Source organism: Delphinus delphis, chromosome 5, assembly GCF_949987515.2.
Source record: "Delphinus delphis chromosome 5, mDelDel1.2, whole genome shotgun sequence".
NCBI classification, from domain to species: Eukaryota; Metazoa; Chordata; class Mammalia; order Artiodactyla; family Delphinidae; genus Delphinus; species Delphinus delphis.
The window spans coordinates 116,859,402-116,884,769 of record NC_082687.1 but is presented as its reverse complement, the minus strand read 5'-3'; the positions used below and the strand labels follow the sequence as shown (position 1 = coordinate 116,884,769).

Sequence of the window (25,368 nt, the reverse complement as noted above, 5' to 3'; positions counted from 1 at the left end):
TGAGTTAGTCAGATGGTACTATTTATTTGCTGCTTTTTTTCTATGGAAAACAAACAAACTTTATATGAATACAGTCAGATTAGCTAAGTAGGTTTAGGAATGTGTTGGGTAATGATCAGACATAGAATCAATTCAGTGTTTATTGGGGATTGCTGCTATGTAGGTCAAACAGCTTTACAGAAAATAACCTAATAACTCCGTGTATTATATCAGAGAACCCCACAAATTTATTCTGCGGTCAGAGGGTAAGAGAGTAGGTAACACTGGGACTATTACTACTAATGAACTGCCGGGGCTGGTGTGGACATAATTTCCATAAAGGAAGGACAGAGAATACACAGCTTTATCGAATTCACATAACACTTATTTGCCTTTAACAACCCAGGAGTTTTATTTGTTTTTTTTTTAAATTTTATTTATTTATTTTTGGCTGTGTTGGGTCTTTGTTTCTGTGCGAGGGCTTTCTCTAGTTGCGGCGAGCGGGGGCCACTCTTCATCGCGGTGCGCGGGCCTCTCATTGTCGCGGCCTCTCTTGTTGTGGAGCACAGGCTCCAGATGCGCAGGCTCAGTAGTTGTGGCTCATGGGCCTAGTTGCCTCGCGGCATGTGGGATCTTCCCGGACTGGGGCACGAACCCGTGTCCCCTGCATTGGCAGGCAGGTTCTCAACCACTGCGCCACCAGGGAAGCCCCCAACCCATGAGTTTTATGTTGTTTCCCTAGTATTGCACGGTCTCTTGAAGGGCAGAGTCATCAATTTCTTTGGTATTCCCCTGAGAGCCAGCACAGTCCAGGGCACCAGGAAATACTAGTGCCTGGCTGAAGGAATGTGTGTATTTATAAATATTATAATCTTAATTTTAATAGACTCAAAAATTAGCTAGGAAACCTACTTTGTTTTACATCATAGTTTCCTAGTCAGTTTCTTTTTTGGTTCTTGAATTTATTATATTAGTTTTTCTGATTAGTTTATTTTAATTAAACATTTCTGTGATCATTAAAATAATGTTTGTAAATAATGGAAAATATGGAAATATATAAGGAAGAAAACAAAACACCCAAATGGTGTTTTAAGACTGCATTATAGGACTTCCCTGGTGGCACAGTGGTTAAGAATCCACCTGCCAATGCAGGGGACACGGGTTCGAGCCCTGGTCCGGGAAGAACCCACATGCTGCGGAGCAACTAAGCCCATGCACCACAACTACTGAACCTGCGCTCTAGAGCCCGCAAGCCAGAACTACGGAGCCTGCGTGCCGCAACTACTGAAGCCTGCACGCCTAGAGCCCATGCTCCACAACGAGAAGCCACCGCAGTGAGAAGCCCGCACACTGCAACGGAGTAGCCCCCTCTCACTGCAAGTAGAGAAAAGCCCACGTGCAGCAAGGAAGACCCAATGCAGCCAAATATTAAAAAAAAAAAAAAGACTGCATTATAACATAGATGACTTTCCCCAGAGTCACTGTTTGGGGCTTCTGCTCTCCCATCCTGTGTCCTCCCTTAAGGAAGGGACACAGTTCAGAGGCAGTTAATCAGGCCTTTTGTTTTTTCCTAGGACCTCTATCACATAATCTTTAACATATTTGAAATACAATATATTTCAGTTACTCTGTCCAGCCCATCTCAAGTCACTTCCAACTAACAAATATTTTAGGCTTGGTTTGTTATTTTTTTCGTGAGAATAAAAAGGCTTTAGTTTGTAAACTTTTAGCCTAAATATTTAATGAAAATGATATTAAGGATATGTAAGAATGCATTCTTATTGTTTTAATTTGACCATTGTAAGGTTGAGCATCTTACCATATGGTCAGTGGCCATGGGTATTTCTTCTTCTGTAAATAGCCTGTCCCTCTCCTTTGCCCTGTTTTTTTATGTTGGTCATTTTGTCTTGCATTATGATAATAATAAGTTATTATTTATTTCTAGGAGTGTTTTTTTCTTTGATTGTGGTTACATTTTACAAATATATCCTCCAGCTTGTCTGCCTTTTGACTGATTATGGTGTATTTTGCTATACAGTAGTTCAAATTTATATGTGATTAAATTTAACTTTTTTAGTCTTTGTTTTCTGACTTCTGGGTTTTTTATTTTTTATCTTGCTCAGGAAATTCTCTTATTACCAAGGTTATAATAACTATGTTCTTCTTATTTCATTATATTACTTTTTAGCCATCTTCCTTCCTTCCTCCTTCCCTCCCTTCCCCTTTCTTTCCCTCCCCTTCCCTCCCTTCCCCTTTCCTTCCCTCCCCTCCCCTTCCCTTCCCTTCCCTTCCCTTTAGGTCTTTAAACCATCTGGAGTTTATTTTTTGTTTCTGTTATGAGTTTGGGATCAAATTTTATATTCTTTCATATTGGTCCCTGGTTTTCTTATAGCACCTAATCTTGGCTCAGTGAATTATACCCATTGAAATTTTCTTTAACAGATCTTTTTCTTTCCTAGCATTTATCCCAGGGCAAAGATCCAAGGAGGTTGTTAATCTGCCTTTCTCCAAAGCTTTCCTATCTGGCTTCCCCATGACCTGCATTATGCATTAGTCATCCTGTCTCCTCCTCCTCTGTTCTCCAACTTTCAGTGTTCTCTAAATCAGTTTCCATATTTGCTTTCATTAATCTCTTTCCTCTAGAGCAAGGGTCAACAAACTTTTTCTGTAAAGGGCCAGATATTGAGTATTTTAGACTTTCCAACTACTCAACTGAGCTTTTGTGTAGTGCAAAAGCAGCCACAGACAGTAAGTTGGGAATCAGTGTGCCTTTGTTCCGATAAAACCTTATTTCTGGACAGTAAAATTTGAATTACATATATAAAAATTATATTCTTGTTTTGGTTGTAAATTCTTAAGATAGTTATAATGTTATAAGAAAAGGACAACTTAAATAATGGGGAATAGATGCAGAATCATTGAAAAACAAACTGCAAGTATAAATGCTCTAGTCTAAAAATTAAAAGGCTAAAAGCGGCTGAAGATGCAATTTCTGAAGTCATTAACCATTTTGACAGGCAATCGTGATCTTCATTTAAATCTGGGGTTCTAGAAGATGGTGTCACGTTGAATTGTGGGAGAAGTAAATTTAGTCAAATAAATTTGAGTGAAGAGATATTTGGCCATGAGTAACAGAGAACTGAAGATAACAGTGGCTTAAACAAGACAAGAGTTTACTTCTCTCTCAAGAGACCAGAGATAGCTCAAGGCTGGTATGGTGGTTCCACAGTCATCAGGGCCCCAGTCTCTTTCTTGCTTGCAGTTCTTTCATTCTCAGTGTGGCACCTTATGGACCAAGATAGCTTCTCAAGCTCTAGCCATCACCTCTGCCTAACAGTCAGCAGGAAGGAGGAAGTGGGACAAGGGTACTTCCTGGAAGTGATACATGACACTTTTACCTAAATGTTATTGGTCAAAACTTAGTCATATAAAATGAGTACAGAGCTTCAATTTGGGATGATTAAAAAGTTCTGGAGATGGATGCTAGTGATAGTTCACAACAAGGTGAAGGTACTTAGTGCCACTGAACTGTACACTTAAAAATGGTTAAAATGGTAAATTTTATGTTATGCATATTTTAAAACAAACAAACAAACAAACAAACTTCACTGTAAGGACGGGAGGGTGGGAAATGTGGTCTTTATTCTGGATAGCCATTATCCTCCTCAAACTCTGAGGTTCCATTACTAATGAAGAAAAGGGGAGTAAATATTGGAGAATAACTAGCAGTCTTGGAAAGATTTGTGATAGCTGAAAATATAAAGATCAACAAACAAGCAAACAAAAAAGAAATAGAGCACGTCATGTGTGACCTATGGAGTGAATTGATAAGGGAAATTATGAATTAATCATAATTTTACCTTTGCCAGGGGCAAAAGAAAAAAGTCAGACCAACCTTTGGTCTGACTTATGTTCTTATGTTTGTTCAGCGGCATTGCCAAAGCATGGAATCAGGCATATTTTGGGGAAGGATCTGGCCCAGTAATGTTGGATGAAGTACGCTGCACTGGGAACGAGCTTTCTATTGAGCAGTGTCCAAAGAGTTCCTGGGGAGAGCATAATTGTGGCCATAAAGAAGATGCTGGAGTGTCCTGTACCCCTCTAACAGGTAAGAGCTTCACCCCATTAATCTTAACCAACTCTTGCCCCCAGCACCATTTGGGCTTACCTTCCCTTCTCCTCAATTTAGCTGATATTACTAAATGAGCTTACAAATAAAGCCCCCAAATAAAACTTTAAAAAAAGGTAATACAAATGTTACATTAAAATGCTATCTCATTCATAGATATTTCTGAATTTTTCAGTTGCAAGTTATACAGTCCTATAAAGCTAGGTGGGAAAATATGATCTTGTTGCAATATATAGTACCCAGTAGTCAAAATCAGTGTGCATTGATAAATTTCATGTGTTAGGTATTATAATTCTATATTTAGTCCATTCATACATTAACCTATCTGGATTCTAGGAATATGTTTGTAGCTGGTAAAACCATATTGATGGGATTGTTGATTAAAGCACACTATTAAAGAACCAAGTTACCTTTGCTGTGCTCAATATTCAGACTATTCCAAATCACAGCATGCTTGTCAAGATATGTCTTGTGTTGCAAGAAGGACATTTCTGAGTGCAAATGAGTGTATGTGTATGTACTTATATGTTTGGGGGGAAGAAGAGGGAAATGGAGAGGCAAGAGAAGTTGGGTCATCACAAATCTGTTGTTTCTATAGTAAAAAGAGCTTGAAGAAAAAAATTGGGGGCTTTAATCTTTCTTTAAAAAAATCAAATGAAACACTTCTTAGGGACTGTGAAATGCTGAAGTTCTACTTTTTTATTTACATAGTTCTATACACACTGTTGTTTTTAATTAGAATAACACATTTATACACAATAGAAATAGAAAATTTACACCAGATTGTAAGCCAGAGCACTTCATTCTCTTGACCCTCCATTTTTTCCTCTTTCAAATGAGGATAGTCTTGTAATGTTTCTGAGATGGTCAGATGAGATAATAGGTGTAACAGTGCCTTGCAGACAGTGAAGTTTTACATTTGTAAGTGATTCTGTTGCTAGGAGACCTTCATTTACTTTAAAAGATCCCAGAAAGTCATGAGAAGTATGACTTTTACCCAAGATTATTTATGTTTCATTTGGTGGGGGTGGTGTTTGGATTATTTTGGATGGAAATAGCTTTTTAATATACTTTTTTGGGAATAAGTGTATTGTATTGTGTATCTGCTTAGAAGCTTTTTATGGAATTCTCTGGGAGTTAATTATTCATTGAATTCACAAGGTTCAAATTCAGATTTGTATTATTGATAAAAGAACAAAGGGAAAACATGAACCCCAGTTTTGTAACTTACGAATGCCTAAGGAATAATAAATGCCTTGATATGATAGATCACTCTTTAACCAGAATAGCTTTTCCTGTCTCCATATTACAATATTTTTTCATTCACAGTTAAATTTTTGAACTATTTCCAAGTTACTATTTTTTTTAACTTTTAAATTTAAATGACTAATACTGCTCATACTTAAGGAGATTGAAGCCATAGGAAATTTCCCAAATATGATTTAATCTGGAAAAATCTAAATAACTACTTTGGAGTTATATCAGAATACGTTTTTCTACTTAGAAATAGGAGTACAAATGAAAAGGAAAGACTATTTTGTTAGGACAGATATGTGTTATGACTTTTACTCCAGAAACAATCCAGTGACCTCAGGTCATTGAGCACAGTTCTAATGGAAATTTAACGAAAGGCCTAGAGAGAGATCTGAGTAGGGTGATATTTCTCGTGCAATTAAAATGTTGTTCTACCTTTTTTGATAATTATTTGATTAGTCTCTATGTCTCCTTCTTGTCACAGATGGGGTCATCAGACTTGCAGGTGGTAAAGGCAACCATGAGGGTCGCCTGGAGGTGTATTACAGGGGACAGTGGGGCACTGTCTGTGATGACGGCTGGACTGAGCTGAATACATATGTGGTTTGCCGACAGCTGGGATTTAAGTAAGATCCATTGACAGGAGGCAGCTAAATGCCAAGTTATATTTTTAAGAGTCTCATTTTGTAATCCTTACTTGTAATTTCTATAATACTAAAAATATGTGTTCACAATCATTATCTACCTATCTATTCTACCTACCTTCCTACCTACCTTATCTACCTTCTCTATATGGAAATTCAACAACAAAAAAACCAATAACATTTTCTTTGATGATGAATAACCATATCTTGCTGTTTATCTCATTTGCCTTTCCTGCCACCACCCCTCTTCTTTTTGTTATAAATTTATTTATTTATTTGGCTGCATCGGGTCTTCCTTGCTGCACGTGGGCTTTTCTCTAGTTGCAGCGAACAGGGGCTACTCTTTGTTGCGGGGCGTGGGCTTCTCACTGCTGTGGCTTCTCTTGTTGCAGAGCACAGGCTCTAGGCACACGGGCTTCAGTAGTTGTGGCACGCAGGCTTAGTTGCTCCACGGCATGTGGGATCTTCCCGGACCAGGATTCAAACCCGTGTCCCCTGTACTGGCAGGTGGATTCTTAACCACTGCGCCACCAGGGAAGTTCCACCCCTCTTCTTGAATAATGGAGCCATGGATGACTTTTAGGTCTCATTGTGTCTTTTCAAGTAAGACTGTATGCTTTGAATGCTCAGTTTTATTCTGATGCTTCACTACTATTGGATGTTGTTAGTACTGACATCACTGTATCTAAAATTGCAGAGAAGTCCAGTGTCAAATGCTTTGGTATTACATTATTTCCTTTCTCAGAATGTGATGATAATTATCACTTTTATATGAGAAAAACAGCTTTCTTGTCATGAGATGACCTTTAGAACTCACCCTTGACCTCACTCTCTTAAAAACTGAGTATCACACTTTGGGCGATACATTTCATGTCACACACATAATGCATTCCAGAGTAAAGACTTAAGTTGGTTGAAGTAACTGCAAATGATGCCTTTGAGCGAATATCTGAATGAAACCCATGAATGCCCATTCTTTCTTGTTTTCCATATTTCTGTGTCATGCTTGAAGTAATTGTCTCATGCTTGAAAAAATGAGCAAAATTATTTCATTTCAGCTTGAGATAGACCTCATCGAAAATATTTATTAAACCTTAAAAATATGTTTTCATTCAAGCTAGGTATGACCATGTTTAAACGTATATTTTTAAGTTTGTAAAAGTAATATAAAATTTTAGAGAAAGTTTGGAAAATAAAGAAAATAAAAATCTACCCCTTAAAAAAAAAATACCCCTCATTTTTCCATTCTTACACCATCATTATTATAACTTGTGTATATAACTTTATAACAGCTCTAGTAGTAGATATGTAATTTTTCTATTCATGTTTTTTACTTTTATATTATTACACAGTCATAATTTTTAATAACATACTAACTATTGAATGTTCATACTGTCATTTACTTAATATTTAGATTAGTTTAATTTTTCCTGTTATAAATAATGACATCTTGAAGATATAGATGCATGTTATTGACTAACATTTTGAATTTTCATGGGCAGTGCAGTTATTATTGTATAATTGTCAGGTCAAGGGGTATGACATGCCAGCCAAATAAATATTGTTGTTTAATTAATAAGAATTACTCAAAAATATCATTTCATCTGAGCAAACCTCTGTTAGTCTGAGAACTGTATCCTGTTGTCACAAACTTAGAAAGATTCAAAAATACTATTATTTACTATTTTCATATTTTTCCTTATTAATTAAAACAATTGAGTGACTGATTTTTTTTCCATATTTTATTTATTTTGTTTCACAAATACATTCAGTTTTTCTTGCATATACAGAGTATCAGAACTTAATGGTTTTAAAAATGTTCTCAATATTTGTTAAAAGTTCTAAATGTGTTAGAAGGTAGAATAAGCATGTGCTACATTTACATTTTAGTTTATGGAGGAGTTTCTGAAAGAAAATACTCTTGGAATGAGAAAGGGTGAACTCTGGGTTTCTTCATACAAATGAAATCCTAAAGTAAAGCGACCTCCTGCTGTCTGTTATATAGTTGATATGGACAGATGGTAATCACATTGATGCATTTTGTGGAAACATGGTATAAGTTGAAAGTGATAGCAATATGGGATTAGGGATAATTACTTTTCTATCTAAGACTTGATTAGTCAGCACAATAGAAGTCTTAGAATGACTCATTCAAAGTCGCATTGTTTTAATTTATTGAAATGGTTATCTTGTTAAATAAATTTAATAAATAAGTGCATGGTAAAACAATTAGGAAAATTCATGGGGAAACAATTAGGAAAATTCATCTTTCAAACATAAAGATCTCTTCATATTCTTAGTACAGAAATAATAAAAACATTCAGTGGTGGAAGTGACTGACATAAAATTTATGAGTAAAAGTTTAATTATATAGACCGAGAACTGAAAGACACTTCAAATATCTTTTAGCCCAGGAATTTCTGGAGATTTGTTTGTATTCTACAGAACAAAAGAAAACAAAATTGAGGGGAGGATGAATGAAGGTAGAGACTGACTTAGTTACCAATTTTTAATTTTGCAGATCTTTCCTATTTCTATTAATACATTTAGGGTTTTTTGTAGTGCAGTGTTACAAATAAAGTCAATTGAAACACAAATATATTTATAAAAATCTTAAAAATCAGATTTATGTAACCTTATGAAAAGCTAAGAACATTGTCATTAATCTGATTTTGATGGGCTGAAATCCAAGTTTCATCATGGTTTGGAAATGGTGCTTGAGAAATCACTGAACTAATACACACTTTTTATTTTGGAAGAGAGGATACCAAAGAGGCCTGGAGAAGCTAATGAAATCAAATGAGCTTTGATGGCTCTTCAGAGGCTGATATAAGACACACATTCTTACTTTCTGGTCCACTGTGTTATTTCCATGGTCAGGAATTTGAGGTTTATCTCTGTCTGCATTCTCTGTGGTTGGTGGGTTAAATTGTAGACAAAACACAAGAATGGTTGGGAAAAAAGGTTTAATTATCCACTAGTTAAGCAAACATTGTTGGTTAACTAGTGGATTAGTTAACCAACATTGTTAAGATGATCAAAATTTGTGGGCTTCCCTGGTGGCACAGTGGTTGGGAGTCCGCCTGCCGATGCAAGGGACGCGGGTTCGTGCCCCGGTCCGGGAAGATCCCACATGCCGCGGAGCAGCTGGGCCCGTGAGCCATGGCCACTGAGCCTGCCCGTCCGGAGCCTGTGCTCCGCAACGGGGGAGGCCACAGCAGTGAGAGGCCCGCGTACCACACACACACACACACACACAAAAAAAAAAAAAAAAAAAAAAAAAAATTTGTGATGGAGATTTAGCAGATTTTTTACTGCTCTGAGAACTGAGTTCTCAAGATAGGAGAAAGAACAAATACTTACCCTCTGAAGTCATGCCACTTAATTAGGTTGTTTGTTTTATGTTTTATGGTTCCTTGAAACAAGAGACAAAAGTTCTATGCACAGTGTTTATTTTATTGCCACAGATATGGCAAACAAGCCTCTGCAAACCACTTTGAAGAAAGCACAGGGCCCATATGGTTGGATGATGTCAACTGCTCAGGAAAGGAAACCAGTTTCCTTCAGTGTTCTCGGAGACCCTGGGAAAGGCATGACTGCAGCCATCGGGAAGATGTTGCTGTCTCCTGCTACCCTGGCAGGGATGGACACAGACTGTCTCTGGGTGAGGTCCTGCCACAGCTCTTGAGTATCCGTATTTCAGTAGCCACTACACCTCTATCCACTGGTCTGGAATGTGAAGCATTTCTCATCTTTGTCTATTTTTCTTTTTTTTGTCTGTTTCCCCAAATGCTCTAATTTTTAGTAATTTGCATTCAGAGAAAAATAGTCTTTTGAGTCTTTCCACCAATGTTATAAATTTCTGCTCCTAATTTTTCTTTACCTGTAAGCCTAAATTTCTCATGTGTCTGAAAGATGGATTAAAGAAGTCACAATGTCCATTCCACAACTGATTAGTCACCTATTCTGCTTCTCATTTACCTTGAATTCTAATGAACTATTTGAAAAAGGATTAAAAATAAATCAGAACAAAACAATAGGTCTCTTTCCCACCCTCCATGATTCATTTCTTCTTTAGTCCTGAGGCCTTATCAATCATTGGTTACCAACAAGCCTTTGCTCTGTCCTAACCTAGATCTTTCAAGTTTCTCACTGGGCTCATAGGTGGATTCATTGGAGTAAATAGCCCACCTATCTTTCTAAGATACCCTGTTACTAAAAATCCATTAGTGTCCTTTATTGCTCCCTATTTCCAAATTTCTTCAGACTTACTGTCAGATAAAAGGTACCTAGCTCATCTAACAGTCTTAAATATTTGTAGATGAAGGTCCTTTTGTGAGCAGAGAGCAAATAACTATATATCCTTGACAGACTTAACATCCAACAAGGAGAGCAGAATAAATATGAATGAAAAATATAGAGGGACATATTTAAAAGACATGCCAGGACTCTACCATAGCTCTATTTGTATCTATACGTGTATTTTTTGGTGCATAGATGTTAAAATAACCACAGGTGGTTCTTAAGTTTCACCTCAGGCTTGAATCAGCCCTTTTTGTATCCTCGTGTTTTGAGACTGTGAAGCTGGAATCTTCACATTATAAAATAATGGAACGTGTTGAATCCCACAGTATTAACTGTTTTGTGTACTTAAGTTTGTCAAGGTACGTGGTTGATTCCTCATTGTACTCTATCCTGTGAGATCATAGTGACTCACTGCACTAATCTAGCATTACACCAGGTAGAAATACAGCCTTTTACCCCATCCCTTATGGGTCTTATTTTCAATTTTGTTTCTTTTTGTTTGTTCTCTTCCCTTGCACCTCTCTTCTTATAAAGGATTTATGATCCTCCCAGGATTATGTGATGAATCATTGCATGTGGTTGGGGGAGATAGAGCCTATTTGCTAGAACTGGATCCTCTTAGCCCCAGAGAGCGGGTATTTGGATCATGGAGTGATATGTTCAGGCACATTCCATCAGTGTTCCAGGTGATGAAACACATACAGTTAGGACATCTAATCCTAAAAATTCCCCTAAAAATCTTTAATTTTCCGAGGGTGATAATTATTAATAGAATATGGGATCATTATTATGAATTCTTTGGTCCTAATTTTGGTAATATATCTATTAACCATTCATTTGTTCAAAGGATATTATATCTGAGCCAAATTATCCTTTTGGAATAGAATCAGATTACCATTTATTCATCCAAAGAGATCATTACTTTCCCACTTATCAAAAAGGACTGCATGACAAAAAGAGGAGATCGTGGAATAGTGGTATAAACAACAGCATTTTAAAAACAATTGAGATTTTTTTACTTCCTTGGCACTGTGATAAGAGCTGTTAGACTATTACAGTTTTCAACTATTTGAAGGGTAACTTGTGGACCTTAACTTTAAATGTGAATGAAACTTTTCTCAAAATTAGTAGTAGTTCAATAGACACTTTCTAATTTTGGGTGTGTGGTAGATGGAATGCTCAAAAGCAATATTCTAGGTCAGTAAAAGTAATTTTAGTAAGAATGCAGTTAATGCCTATGTGAATTGGGGGAAATTTGTGGGATGGTCAATAAGTAGATTTCTCATTTTAACACTGCTTTAATTCTAAAGTTTAGAGTATTAAATCTTAGCAGAGATTTCTTTCACAGTGAGAGTGTCTCTTACTCAAATAAAGTTTGACTTTTAATTTAATTTATGCTAGATTTTATCTTTTTTCTAGGAAAAATATTATTTTCTTAAGATAATGTATTAAATCAGTGTTACAGGAAAATTGAAATAAAGAAAATTCTACTGTGATCAGAGTTTGAGGTATATAATTAAAGATGCTGTATACCCACAGGACTGTTTAGTTTTCCCAAGCATTTTATATTTATTTAAGATTTTAGAAATAAAACATGTATATTATTATTGCCATAACAGATAGAACTTAAGCGGTAGGGTGGTATTGATAGAATGGCTTCTGTCATTCAGTTTCCCTTCAGGCATTGAAAATCCAATGATTTTATAAAATGGATGGCTAAAATTAGGTTAAGAATACTGTATTATTATTTTTACAAAGTATGCAACTTAGGCTTTAAAAACACTTTATCATTTTTATTTTTATGGTATGTGAAAAGCTGCCCATAAAACAACTAGGGTGGAATGTGGAGGTCTAATTCCATGTACATATGATTTCTTAATTTTGCACCAAAGATCTAAAAAATGTAAAAATTGAAAAATTTAAGAATTTCATCTGTTTAAATTTTTTCATTGAGAATCACTTTTTGGCCTTGCTCCTCTTGCAGAGAATCCCCAAATTTCAGACACAATAATAAGAAATGTTAAGTTTCAAATACACTGTGTTTTGTGACACACCTAAAACACCAAGATTTTCAGCTAATGTAAGCAGTGCATAGAGTAGGCACTTCACAAACATTTGTTGATTTTGACTTTGCTATGTTGATTCTACTGTGGTGCCTGTTCCACGAAGTATGATCAGGGACAGAAATTAGAGAGCCAGCAACTCTGGGGGCAACAAAGAAGAATCAGACGAATCAAAGTAGGATGTGTCCATCTTGCCAACAGTATTTTCCTTCAGTTAACAAATGTTGTCTAGTGATTACATATGTTGGTTTAAACACATATAGAATGATACTCTGTTCATTAGCTGCTTACTTCACCTCCTTGGTTCTGCTAATTTCACTGTGTTTGATGGTATTCCCTAAATCCAGTCAATCTTAAGGGCTCCGAAGCTGGAGACACTTCTAGTAACTAGGTAATCTAAAGTATGTATATTACTGTAATCAAGTATCACATACTGGTGGCTTAAACAACAGATATTTATTGTCTCACACTTCTGGAATCTAGAAGTCCAAAACTGAGGTTGTCCACAGAGGTTGGTTCCTTCTGAGGGCAGGGAGGGAAAGATCTGTTCAAGACCTCTCTCCTTGGCTTACAGGTGGCCATTTTATCCTATGTCTCTTCACTCTGTCTTCCTTCTGTATATTTCTGTGCACAAATTGGATTAGAGCCGCCTCTAATGACTTCACAATTCAACCCCTGGCAGTATGCAAGCCATAGTGAGGGCTTTTGATTAAACAAGACCATATTTATTGGTGTTGCTAGAGATATGTGAAAGACTCTATAAACCACTTTATTTGCATAATTTAGATAAATACCAATTTGCTAGAGGTCAGTTTCTCAACTTTTACATCTTAATAATTTTTATGATTTAAGCCCTTCCTTTGGAATCCATAGTAAATAGGAGGGCTGAGATAGAAATTGTCCTTGTGCTTGCCTTTTTTTTTTCTCTTCCATCATTCAAGTTACTCATGCATGCAAAGGTATATCTGAAAATCCTTCCTAAAAATCCTAGCTTTGGAGTATAAATTTCTAGGTGTGTTCATGGATAAGTGAGTAGGTGTAGAACAAAAACAACTCCAAGTTAATGTCTTTTACTAACTAGAAGTTAGTGGTAATAAAATAATCCACGATTTTACAGTGATATATATTCATTTATTCAAGAAACAGCTATTACACGTACTCTATACACTGTAATGCCAAGCACCGCTCCAAGTGTTGGGAATACAAAGTTAGACAGGATCAGCGCTCTGACTTCAAGGCTACAGAAGATATTGCCAAAGTAGATACAGTATTTTTTAAAAATTGCTATCTCTCCTCTCTCTCTCTTTCTCTCTCTCTCTCTCTCTCTCTCTCTCTCTCTCATTGCCCAGCTGATTTTTAGCTCCTTTTATAAACAAATAGTACTTTATAAAGTCTCTCATGCTTTAGTATCAGTTTGCTTGTTTTGGCTTTTCTAATACTTTTGAATCATGACTTAGGTTTTCCAATCAGACTGATGGATGGAGAAAATAAGAAAGAAGGACGAGTGGAGGTTTTTATAAATGGCCAGTGGGGAACAATTTGTGATGATGGGTGGACTGATAAGGATGCAACTGTGATCTGTCGACAGCTTGGCTACAAGTAAGGAAAACCTAACTCTATTTGGGATGTTCATCTGATGAAAATTTCTGATTTTTTTATCCTTGTTCTTGCCTAAAATTAACTTCTGTGATTCAATTGAAAATACTGGCAGCATGCTTATTTGATTCAGAATTATAAAGAAATACGAAGTAGAGTCTCTTTAAATTTTTCTGTTTTCTCACAAGAAATATACATTATGTTACTTAAGAAATGTAGCTTTTATCTAGTAACAAATAGTCTAATAACTCTTGACTATTCATTCTACTGCTTCTGTCAGCCAAAGGTGTTAACCTTTTCTCTGTGATTTATGTCGTAACACAGTAGCCTTATAAGGGATTCTACTGTTACTGAAATTACGGTTGGTTCTTGTTATTTGCAGTAGTTACATTCTTTAAAGTCACTGTGAACATCAAGTTAGAAAATACTGAGCCATTGCTTCTAGAGCTGAGGTTGAACCAAGCCATGTTCTGCCTTCTTGTTTTAGCTCTCGTGCTTGCAAACAATTGCCCTTTTTGCAGTCTCCTAGTGCTTTTTTTTTTTTTCCATTTCTGTACCTTTTTGTTGATGATTTCCCTGTTTAAAATGGTCCCCAAGAATTTTGCTGAAGTGCTGTCTAACATTCTTGAATGAAGGAATGCTGTGATATGCCTTACAGAGAATATAAGTGTGTTAAATGGGCTTCATTCAGGCATGAGTTATAGCACGAAAAATGTGGCACTAAATGAGGTGAGAAAGGACACTTATTTCCAGTTTGAGAGCTGAACTAGAAAGGCAGTTTATCTCCTTGTGAGACCTCAGCTGGGCAACTCAAATTTTTTGAGACTTTACGCATGTCTGCAAATGACTGTGAAAGGGCTGATTGATTTTGGAGTTGCAAATATATGGAACATGTTACAGTTTAGAGGGTCATGAAATTTAAGCTAATATACATAATTTGCCTCGCTTATATTGGATTATTAATAGTGGTTTGGATTTTAAAATATATCCTTAATTACACATCTATGTGTATCCTAAATATTGATAAATTTAACTGGTTATTCCTATGCAGAATACATTTTTATTTTTAAAATTATTTCTATTTTGATAAAAGTTCAAGTGTTTTTGTTTTTTTTTTCCCTGAAGTTTTAAGTCAGAGTTTGTTTTTGGTTACTCAGATACTACTTCAATTTACGGTTCAGTTTTGGACCTAGTTGCAATTCCAGTTGTCCTATGGTTAGTGGGTCCATTATTTGTAATATAGATTTTCAGTATTCAAAATTGGTGGTATGTGACATATTTTCAACTTTCAAAATATGGGGTAATAGAGGAAGGGAGGAAGCATCTACATTAGATGCCTAGATGAATTCACTCAACAATTTAAGTTTCCTTTGCTCACTACATTTCTAACATTTCGTTTTCCATTTGAAAAAAAATGTATAAATATATATACACACATATATACATTATTGTTCTTACATTACATACCCAGTGAATTTCCTTACCTAAAATCAGCCATTAAAGTATATACTGCTTGAGACTGGTTTTTTGGCTTACTTTTATTTTTTTGGTAGAGGTGATCCAAGAAACCTAGTGTTACCTTTGGAAATATGAAGGAAAATATGAAAGAAAAGGTCAAATTTGATCCTTGAATTGTGTGTCTAAGTCATGTTTAAGGAGAAAAAAATTTGTAAGAATATTCATCAATGCATTTTCACTTTGATTTCTTTCTAAATTTTTCATTGCTTTTTACTTATCATTTAGTCCATTTTACATTCAACTCAAATGGTGAATTTAGGTAAGAACAATCTAGATTAAGTGAACAAAGTTTGTAGCAATTTTCAATACTATTTCTGTAACAATTATCAAGAAAAGCATTAAAGGAAGATCATACTTCATAATTGTTTTTAAAATAAAGCCTCTTAACACATATTTCAGTAATTTAATGTAACTGTGACAAATTGGATAGACATCTAGTGCACAAGCTACAATTTGCCATCAAATAGTATTTAAAAGAAAATTGTTTCGATATTTGATCAATCTAAATACACCTGAACTTTTTATAATTTTCCACCAAGGGGAGATGGAATTTCATATAAGAACATATATATAATTGTAAATAGGTATGTGATTAGAACAGGTTTTTTTTTCCCCATGTTACTTCGAATTAATAAAAGTCTTTAATAAAGCAATTTATTTGTAGAAATCAATCCAGAAAACTTTGAAACTGTCAAAAGGCTTGAGTTTTATTAATAAGAATTCCAGAGAACTGTCCCCCAGCCAGCTATATCACACTTGAGGATTAGTCCTTGGAAACACTGAGAATCAAAGTCGCATCAGAAAGCTTTTTCATAATGGGAGAAACAGAAATGAAGTAATAAAAACCAGGAACATGAATGGTAACTAACATAGATATGCTTAGAGTGAACAGAAAGTAAAAGGCACTCTTTAATGATGTATTACATGATGTCTGACAAAGTCTAGCATATGAGCACATTGTTTTTAGAGGGTTGAGAGAGAATGTGTTGCTATCAGTTAGCCTCATTAAGAAAGACTAAATAGCCATGATGGAAATTCCATTCTATCTGAACTTTGTGTGAATCCATTAGCATATATTTCAATATGACATTGTTTTTGAACTGTGTACTTATTAGAGTAGTATCCCTTAAAAGAATTTAAAAAATGATGTACCCCTATTGTCTTAGTAGAGACCTAAAGTTAAGTATATCTAATTTTTATCTTACATTTAAATAGCTGCAAAGGACTTAATTTCTGGCATATTTGTATATGACATTTAAAAATAGAACAGTTACTTCACTCTTAATTATATCCAATAAAATATAAATATAGTGCTTTGATACTCTGTCATTCATTTAAAAAATACATGAGCAAGCTCTTTTTTGACCTTCACAAATTTTACATAGTTCCTTTTTCTCCTTGAAATTGTGGTTTAAGTTGTCTTTCCCCACAGAATCCTAATGTCCTATGTTTTTAAAAATGTGTGTGTATGTGTGTGTGTATGTGTGTGTGTGTGTACACACATGGAGAGAGCGAGAAAGAGAGAAATTAAATTCTTCTAACAAGTTCCTCTCAGGATTTTATGATTTCTAGTACACCACTAATTAAAAACAACAACAAAAATAAAATTTGATAAATAAGTATTAAACATAGGAAAGAAAAGTTGACCAAAGCTTCCATTTCCTAGACTGAGGGGTTGGGTTTTTGGTCCTTGGATAAAATTTATTTTGAATCGTTCTTTTGGCCACTTTAGAGTCTTTTAAATCTTGGAGCAATGCACTGTGATTGGATTTGGGATGAGTGAAAGATATACCTTTGTTTTGTGCAGTGGGAAAAGGGAAATTTTGAAAGAGAAGTTGACCTTGACTTTAGCAAGACCAGTTTTAGGAGAGAATACACGTGGGTTTTGATGATCTGCATATCAGTTCCCATAAAGTCCTTATATCCCTTGGAAAGTCATCACCTAATCCCAGGAGCACTTGATACTCAGTTTAAAGACTAATGAATTAGAGCCTATTGTCTCATTGGAATTCTTAGCTATGAATTACTGCATGCTTGTAGTCCAGTGAGAAGTCTCTATAGGTGACACAGTCCTTAATTATTTTTTAAAAAGTCAAAAAAAATTTATTAGATTTCACTATATCATTGAAAATGTCTTTAATTATGTACTTTCATTAGTTAAAATGTTCTCTAATTCTACTTGTTGATATATCTAAAATGGTGCATTCTCTTTAGTTTGTGCATTGATTGGTAAATTACTAAGGAATCATCCTTTTGTTTTATTTAATGAGTCTAATTTTATTTTCTACATGTTTACTTCCATCTGTCATCTACTTTTATGCTATTTATCATGCTTTATTTTCTGTTCTTTGTGTAATCTTCGGTTTTCTGATTTGCAAACAATCCAATTTTCTTTCTTTCCTTTCTCTGGTTGTCTGGAATTTCAGCATTCTTGTTGTTTTACTAGAAATTTGAAAAAAATTTTAGCAAACATACTGGCATATTTTCTTACCAATTTCAAAAATTATTTGTAACTTCCCCTTCCTGAAATACATTAAGAGATTTAGCATACTGTTATTTACCTTCTATCTCTACTCATCCTCACACCCAAAACTGATGGGAATCATCTGGGATATTAGTTTCAGGATGCTATTAGTTTTTAACTTTCTTCAAAGTATACCTATTTGAATTTTAAGTTGCTCTACATTACGCATGCACATATCAGCAATTATTTCCATTTTTTAAAAAGATTAATAAAATAATTCCTGACAATTCTGATTAAGAAGGAGAGAATACAAGTAAACATTAGAGAAAAGAAAAGGAATATAAGCACAGATACACAGAGGGTTAAAAATTGTAAAATACTATGAACTACTTTTACCTAATGAATTTGCAAATCTAGATGAAATGAACAATTATCTAGGAAACTGTACATTTTCAACAAAAATATAATTATCAAAATTGATACAAGTTTTTTTTTTCACCAACACTCTTTATTGTCCATCTCTTTGACAATGGCCATCCTAGTAGGCATGAGTGGTGTCTCACTGTGGTTTTGATTTGCATTTCCCTGATAATCAGTGATGCTGAGCATCTTTTCATGTGTTTGTTGGACATGAGTATATCTTCTTTGAAGAAATGTCGATTCAGATTCAAAAAAGCGTAACTTTAGAGTTACCTGTTTGATCTTCCATGACTGTAAGCAATTTTAATGGGTTAAATCTTATTTTTATTTGCAATTAATGTCAGAGTAGCAGTTACCAATACAGAAGAAATGATGGGGTATATTTTTGAAATGAGTGTACTGCCAAGTACAAGCATGTGAGTCCAGGTCTCATTGATGAAAGAGGATTATTCAAGCAAATTCCTCAGATAATTCATATCAGTAAACTACTTTGCCTGAGTTCCTTGCATAACTATAAGGAAAGTATAATAACCTTATCTTAACTAAGTAGAATATTTTAATGTTAGAGATCTGGTTCATATTGTCACTTTTAATAAGATAGTTTCTTTTGATTTAAAACCTGTCTTTTGCCTGTTTTTCTATTAGGTTGTTGGTTTTTTATTCTATAAATGAAATTTGAGAGTTATTTGTATATTGTATGCTATGTCCCTCTATCAGAGAATGCATCCACCAACATATATATATATATATATTCGTCAACTTTAAAACTTATCTTTTCACTTTCCTGTGGGTGTTTTTTAGTAAAGTGGCATTCTTAATTTAATTTTTGTTGAATTTATCAATCTTTTAATTTAAGGTATACATCTGTGTCTTGTTTAATAAGTCTTTCCCTAACTTGAGGTTATAAGGATAATTTTCCTATAATTCAAACTTTAAAACTTTTCCGTTCTTATGTCACTAATTTAGCAGGAGCTGAGTTTTGAATATGGTGTTAGTTTGAAATATTTCACTAAAAAGATTTTGTATTTGGATATTTAAAAAGAAGTAATATATTATTTAAAAAAACAGAAACCAAAGAAAAGTGACATACCAAATTAAGTCTGCCTTCTAGTCATCATTCCTGGTGTTCTCTTTCTCAGTTAAAAATAGTGCTTTTGTACTTCTAAAGTAGGCTTTAAAAATTCTTAGCTCCCTAGGTAATTATTTAATTCTCGTAATTTTCTTGGAAATACTGTACCAATTTCTTTTTTATTAATTTTTATTTATTTTTGGCTGCGTTGGGTCTTCATTGCTGCGTGCGGGCTTTCTCTAGTTGCAGTGAGCGGGGTCTACTCTTCGTTTCGGTGCGCGGGCTTCTCGTTGCGGTGGCTTCTCTTGTGGAGCACAGGCTGTAGGTGCGCAGGCTTCAGTAGTTGTGGCACGCAGGCTCAGGTGTTGTGGCTTGCAGGCTCTAGAGCACAGGCTCAGTAATTGTGGCACACAGGCTTAGTTGCTCCGCGGCATATGGGATCTTCCCAGACCAGGGCTCAAACCCGTGTCGCCTGCATTGGCAGGCGGATTCTTAAGCTCTGCACCACCAGGGAAGTCTTACTATACCAACTTTAAGAGAGTATTATGCTCTGGAAGGGAGTAGAAAATTTTGAGGTGATTTTGTTTCCTGATTAAACTAGAGTTTAAGACTACCATAAATTTTTGACATGCCATTAAATGTGACTTTCTTAGTAGGAGCTAAGATGTAATCAAGAAGTTCTGAGATATGAAAACAAAGAATGTATAGTTATTACGCGCTCAAGCTTTTTTTTTTTTTTACAGTCATGAAATAAGTGTTTTAATGTATGAGTTAAGAAATATAATTGAATGAGGGTATATGTTGTGATTTATTCAATTGTATGTTTGACTGATTCTCCACATCCTCAAGAATGCTCTGTTTCCAGGGGTCCTGCCAGAGCAAGAACCATGGCTTATTTTGGGGAAGGAAAAGGACCCATCCACGTGGATAATGTGAAGTGCACAGGAAACGAGAGGTCCCTGGCTGACTGTATCAAACAAGATATTGGAAGACACAACTGCCGCCACGGTGAAGATGCAGGAGTTATTTGTGATTATTTTGACAAGAAAGCATCAGGTAACAGTAATAAAGGTACGTAACCTTCTGGGGCCTATACAAGTCAAAGAATACAAAGCCACACTTCATTATTCTAAGCAGTACTTTGATAATGAAACTCCCCTCCATAAGAATATACTCAATCCCTTGTTCCTTCTGCTTGTATTTAGAGGCAGTGGTTCTTGACAAACTTTACTGGATGGGACTCACAAGGGAGAGCAGGGTTCAGGGGCAGGAGTGGATTTACAGGATTTTGTAATCTCTGAGATTGTCCCGTTTTGACATTCTTAGCCATTTCTAACCGTTCCTTCTCTGGATGTAATAAAACTATCAAACTTGCTGGTATTCTTGAAGATTCAGAATTTATATTTGCTTCATAAAAAGAAGAAATGAAAATTTAAAGATGAATCAGAGAAGGGCACTTCTTCCACTCTTATTAATATCTTAAACAGCAAGGATAATTTTTAAAATTAATTGCAAAAAAAAGAAAATTATCTTTTGTAGATTCTACTCTCTGAAATTTAAAAATGTAAGGGGGGACTTCCCTCATGGTGCTGTGGATGGGACTCTGTGCTCCAAATGTGGGGGTCCCGGGTTCAATCCCTGGTCAGTGAACTAGATTCCACATGCATGCTGCAACTAAGCGTTCACATGCCGCAAATAAGGAGCCCGCGAACTGCAGCTGAGGAGGCTGCCTGATGCAATTAGGGAGCCCGTGAGCTGCAACTAAGGAGACCGCCTGCCGCAGCTAAGACACAGCACAACCAAATAAATAAATAAAATTTAAATAAAAATAAAAATGTAAGGAAAATAGAAGTAATCTTCTAGTATAATACAGTAATGGATGTGTCATACATATATAAATAGAAGAGTTCTTAAAAGCTCTGAGTTTAGTTTTTATGAAACAAATACAGCTTTAAATGAATAAGGGGGAAAACTAGCTCTTTTGGAGAAAACTATGGTTATGTTTTATGAAAAGAACAGTCATTTATTTATGTGGATTAAGAATCCATGGTTTGATACTTAAGATTTTCTTAAAATCAAGTGCATCTAGGGCTTCCCTGGTGGCACAGTGGTTGAGAATCTGCCTGCTAATGCAGGGGACACGGGTTCGAACCCTGGTCTGGGAAGATCCCACATGCTGTGGAGCACCTGGGCCTGTGAGCCACAATTACTGAGCCTGCGTGTCTGGAGCCTGTGCTCCGCAACAAGAGAGGCCACGATAGTGAGAGGCCCGCGCACCACGATGAAGAGTGGCCCCCGCTTGCCACAACTAGAGAAAGCCCTCGCACAGAAACGAAGACCCAACACAGCCATACATAAATAAATTAATTAATTAAAAAAAAAATCAAGTGCACCTGCATCTGAGCATTCTCTTTTTCTAACATCTTTTAATAACCATTAAAGACAATGCAATAAATAAATTGGATGTTGTTAATATGATTCTTCACTATCTGAGGGTCTTCTGAGTCTGGAGAAGAATATTTATAACCCTTTGTGCTTTGTTTTATATATATATAATATATATACACACATATATATTACATGACATAAATATGATTTGGTAAGCCAATTTTTCCTAAGTATTGACTATAATTTAATGTATTAAATTCCCTCCAATAATTTAAACTACAGTTACAAAGTGAACATAATTAATTCTTTGGATTATGGAAAATTTCTTAAGCAGCAGAAAAGCATAAAAATTCAGTAATTGTAAAATGTTCTACCATATTTCTATGTAAACCTATTTTAAAATATGAAATACCATATTTATTTCTTCATTATTAATACATTTGTTTTAATGCCTTCCAAAGGTGCAGCACTGCTTATTTTGATACCTTTCCATGGTCTTAATGCTACCATATCTGAAATTAAAAAATTTCATCTTAGGGCTTCCCTGGTGGCACAGTGGTTGAGAGTCCGCCTGCTGATGCAGGGGACACGGATTCGTGCCCCAGTCCGGGAAGATGCCACATGCCGCGGAGCGGCTGGGCCTGTGAGCCATGGCCGCTGAGCCTGCGCGTCCAGAGCCTGTGCTCCACAGCGGGAGAGGCCACAACAGTGAGAGGTCCCCGTAACGCAAAAAAAAAAAAAAAAAAAAAAAAAAAATTTCATATTAGACCAGCTGGATTACTGAATCTGGTTTATTATTAACCTGTTGACTTTGTGTGGAGGCTCAAGACCCAATAATTTCTATAAGGTGATTCAAACCCAAGCCAGTGGTTATTGGTCATCTGATGGGATCCTTTTATAAATGAATTTCATTTTACTTTATAATTTTTTTATAATAATGGGTTTTATGGCTTTAAATAGATTTTGCTTTCTTGCAATCTTCTTCTTTACTCCAGAATGATGTAAACTTCCAGTTCTGCTTGCTCAGTGTTACATCATTCCTTGTCATGGCATTATATACATTGACCTGACTTGGAACATTACTGGAAACTTCTGTTTTTCTGGTATCTTATAATTTGCAGTGTCATGTAGAGGACTCATAACCTAAGAGATGAGGATTAAGGTTTGACAGCATGTCTCTGAGATCCTTTGACAAATTAATGATCTTGGTACACATTGTTGAACCTCTCTCTCCATGAAGAAATAACTAGTGCTGATTCCATATTGGGCTCCCTTCTACCTGGTTATTATGGGAGAACATTAGCTGACTAGACTTTCATGGTCTTGGCACAATTCATACCCTTCTCTTCTTAAACAGATAGAAAAACAGTATATATCTATACTCTATACATGTGTACTTAACCAAAGAAACAGCGTATCCCCATATAGATTCTCCTACTTTCTAAAATTATTTTTAAAGCTAGTCATAGTTTATTTACTCTTCTTTTATACACCACCTTTTCATATACTTTTAGTTTAACTCTTTTTTTATGCTTTTGACAGAATTCTGTTATCTTGAGAAGTTTGACTATATATATCCTTAAATACAATTTGCCACTTAAATTGGCTTAGTAAATCCTTTCCATATATTAACATGCTATATGAGTAAATGTAAATTTATGTCAGAATTTCATCCTGGGAATGTGCTTTGCTCCTATGAGTTACATTTGTGTATGTGGCTTGGAAGAGCATTGTCTGTGAAAATCAAATAATTCAGAGCATTGTTGCCTTTTGTAGTTTTCTTGTTTAATATTTCTGAACTCCCGAACAATCTCTATAATCAGCAGAGGAAGAGATGTGGGTACCACAAGGATGATGTACTAGACAGGGCCAAATCATTCAGCAGCCTGTGAAACCTCTACAGAGCTGATTGTAGGAAACCTCATAAAGTTCCTTGTCTACTTGTGAAATTATTGTTGCCTTGGTTAAATGAGAAAACAACTTTTAATTTTTATTATAAGATAGGACTTCCCTGGTGGCACAGTGGTTAAGAATCCACCTGCCAATGCAGGGGACACAGGTTCGATCCCTGGTCTGGGAAGATCCCACATGCTGTGGAGCAACTAAGCCCATGTGCCACAACTACTGAGCCCACGAGCCACAATTACTGAAGCCCACGTGCCTAAAGCCCATGCGCCGCAGCAAGAGAAGCCACCGCAATGAGAAGCCTGCACACTGCAACGATAGCCCTTGCTCGCCGCAACTACAGAAAGCCCATGTGCAGCAGTGAAGACCCAATGCAGCCAAAAATAAATAATATATATAAATAAAATAAATTTTTTAAAAAGTTTAATTTTTATTGTAAGAAAAATAGCCTATAATTTGAAGAGAAAAAGCACTTTAAAATAGAGGAAGCATCAGGGGAATGTGTCACTAAGCATCAGGAATGTGTCACTTGTGTCTTTACCCCACTATCAGCAATATGATAGTTTAATTAAAAACCTCTTTCTGCTTCAGAGTCTCTCTTATCTGTTTGTGGTTTGAGATTACTGCACCGTCGGCAGAAGCGGATCATTGGTGGGAAAAATTCTTTAAGGTAAAACGTTCTTCAAATACAGATTACACTGATAATTTCACTGTCCTTTGACTTATATTTACTTTATATAGACCATGTTCTTCAAATCACTATCCCCTGATTTATGAGATAGATGGGTTGCTGAAAAGTTATGTGGCAGAAACAAACTAATTTAACAGGAAATCTGAAAAAAATGTATAACTACAAATTCGTTTAATTTAGAATATATTTGTTTTGGACTTGACTCATTTTAATATAATTTTTTTATTTGTTGAATTTACTAGTGAAAAACCAGTGCTTTGCTTATTAAATACTTCTTCCAGGGAACTCCCTGGCGGTCCAGTGGTTAGGACTCGGTGCTTTCTCTGCCGTGGCCTGGGTTCAATCCCTGGTCGGGGAACTAAGATCCCACAAGCCAAAACAAAAAAAAAAACTTCTTCAGGCTGCTTAGGTGAGGGAGAAAATATGCTTCAAATCATGAAATATAAAGAAGACACAGATTGTTTCCAAAAACGTCAGAATTTGGTGGGATGCATACACATGCTATAGGCAAGTCTTCAGGGTGGTCTGCTCAAAGTTGTAGGAATATTCATTCTCAAAGGAGGAAGGGAGTCTACATCCTAGAGTCCCCTTTTTACTTCTTTCCTCCCACCTGCAAGCCTTCTAAGTCCTTGTTTTGCTGGATGACTGTCCTTGCTTTTCGGCCTTTTATGGGTATTGATGAGTGGCTTACTTTCTTCTTAGGGGTGGTTGGCCTTGGCAAGTGTCCCTCCGGCTCAAGTCATCCCATGGAGATGGCAGACTCCTTTGCGGGGCCACACTCCTGAGTAGCTGCTGGGTCCTCACAGCAGCACACTGCTTCAAGAGGTATGTGTCCACCTTTCCAAACAACTCGGTTTGGCTCTTATTTGCCAGTTCTTCCAATCCCTTCCTGCTCTACAGCGTGATAGAAACTTGGGGTGTCAGAGCCAGGCTGTAGGCCTTC

At 35.8% G+C, this 25,368-nt stretch overlaps 1 protein-coding gene across 1 annotated transcript in view; it reads left to right on the top strand.

The window, feature by feature from the left end:
- Nucleotides 1-25,368, top strand: part of PRSS12 (serine protease 12) — a 67,050-nt gene that overhangs the window by 26,446 nt on the left and 15,236 nt on the right. Inside the window, exons 5-11 of the mRNA XM_060012928.1 lie at nucleotides 3,909-4,087; nucleotides 5,847-5,988; nucleotides 9,474-9,670; nucleotides 13,832-13,973; nucleotides 20,307-20,512; nucleotides 24,326-24,404; nucleotides 25,128-25,250. Coding sequence (XP_059868911.1) covers nucleotides 3,909-4,087; nucleotides 5,847-5,988; nucleotides 9,474-9,670; nucleotides 13,832-13,973; nucleotides 20,307-20,512; nucleotides 24,326-24,404; nucleotides 25,128-25,250 — 1,068 coding nt within the window. The remainder of the gene's footprint in view (nucleotides 1-3,908; nucleotides 4,088-5,846; nucleotides 5,989-9,473; nucleotides 9,671-13,831; nucleotides 13,974-20,306; nucleotides 20,513-24,325; nucleotides 24,405-25,127; nucleotides 25,251-25,368) is intronic.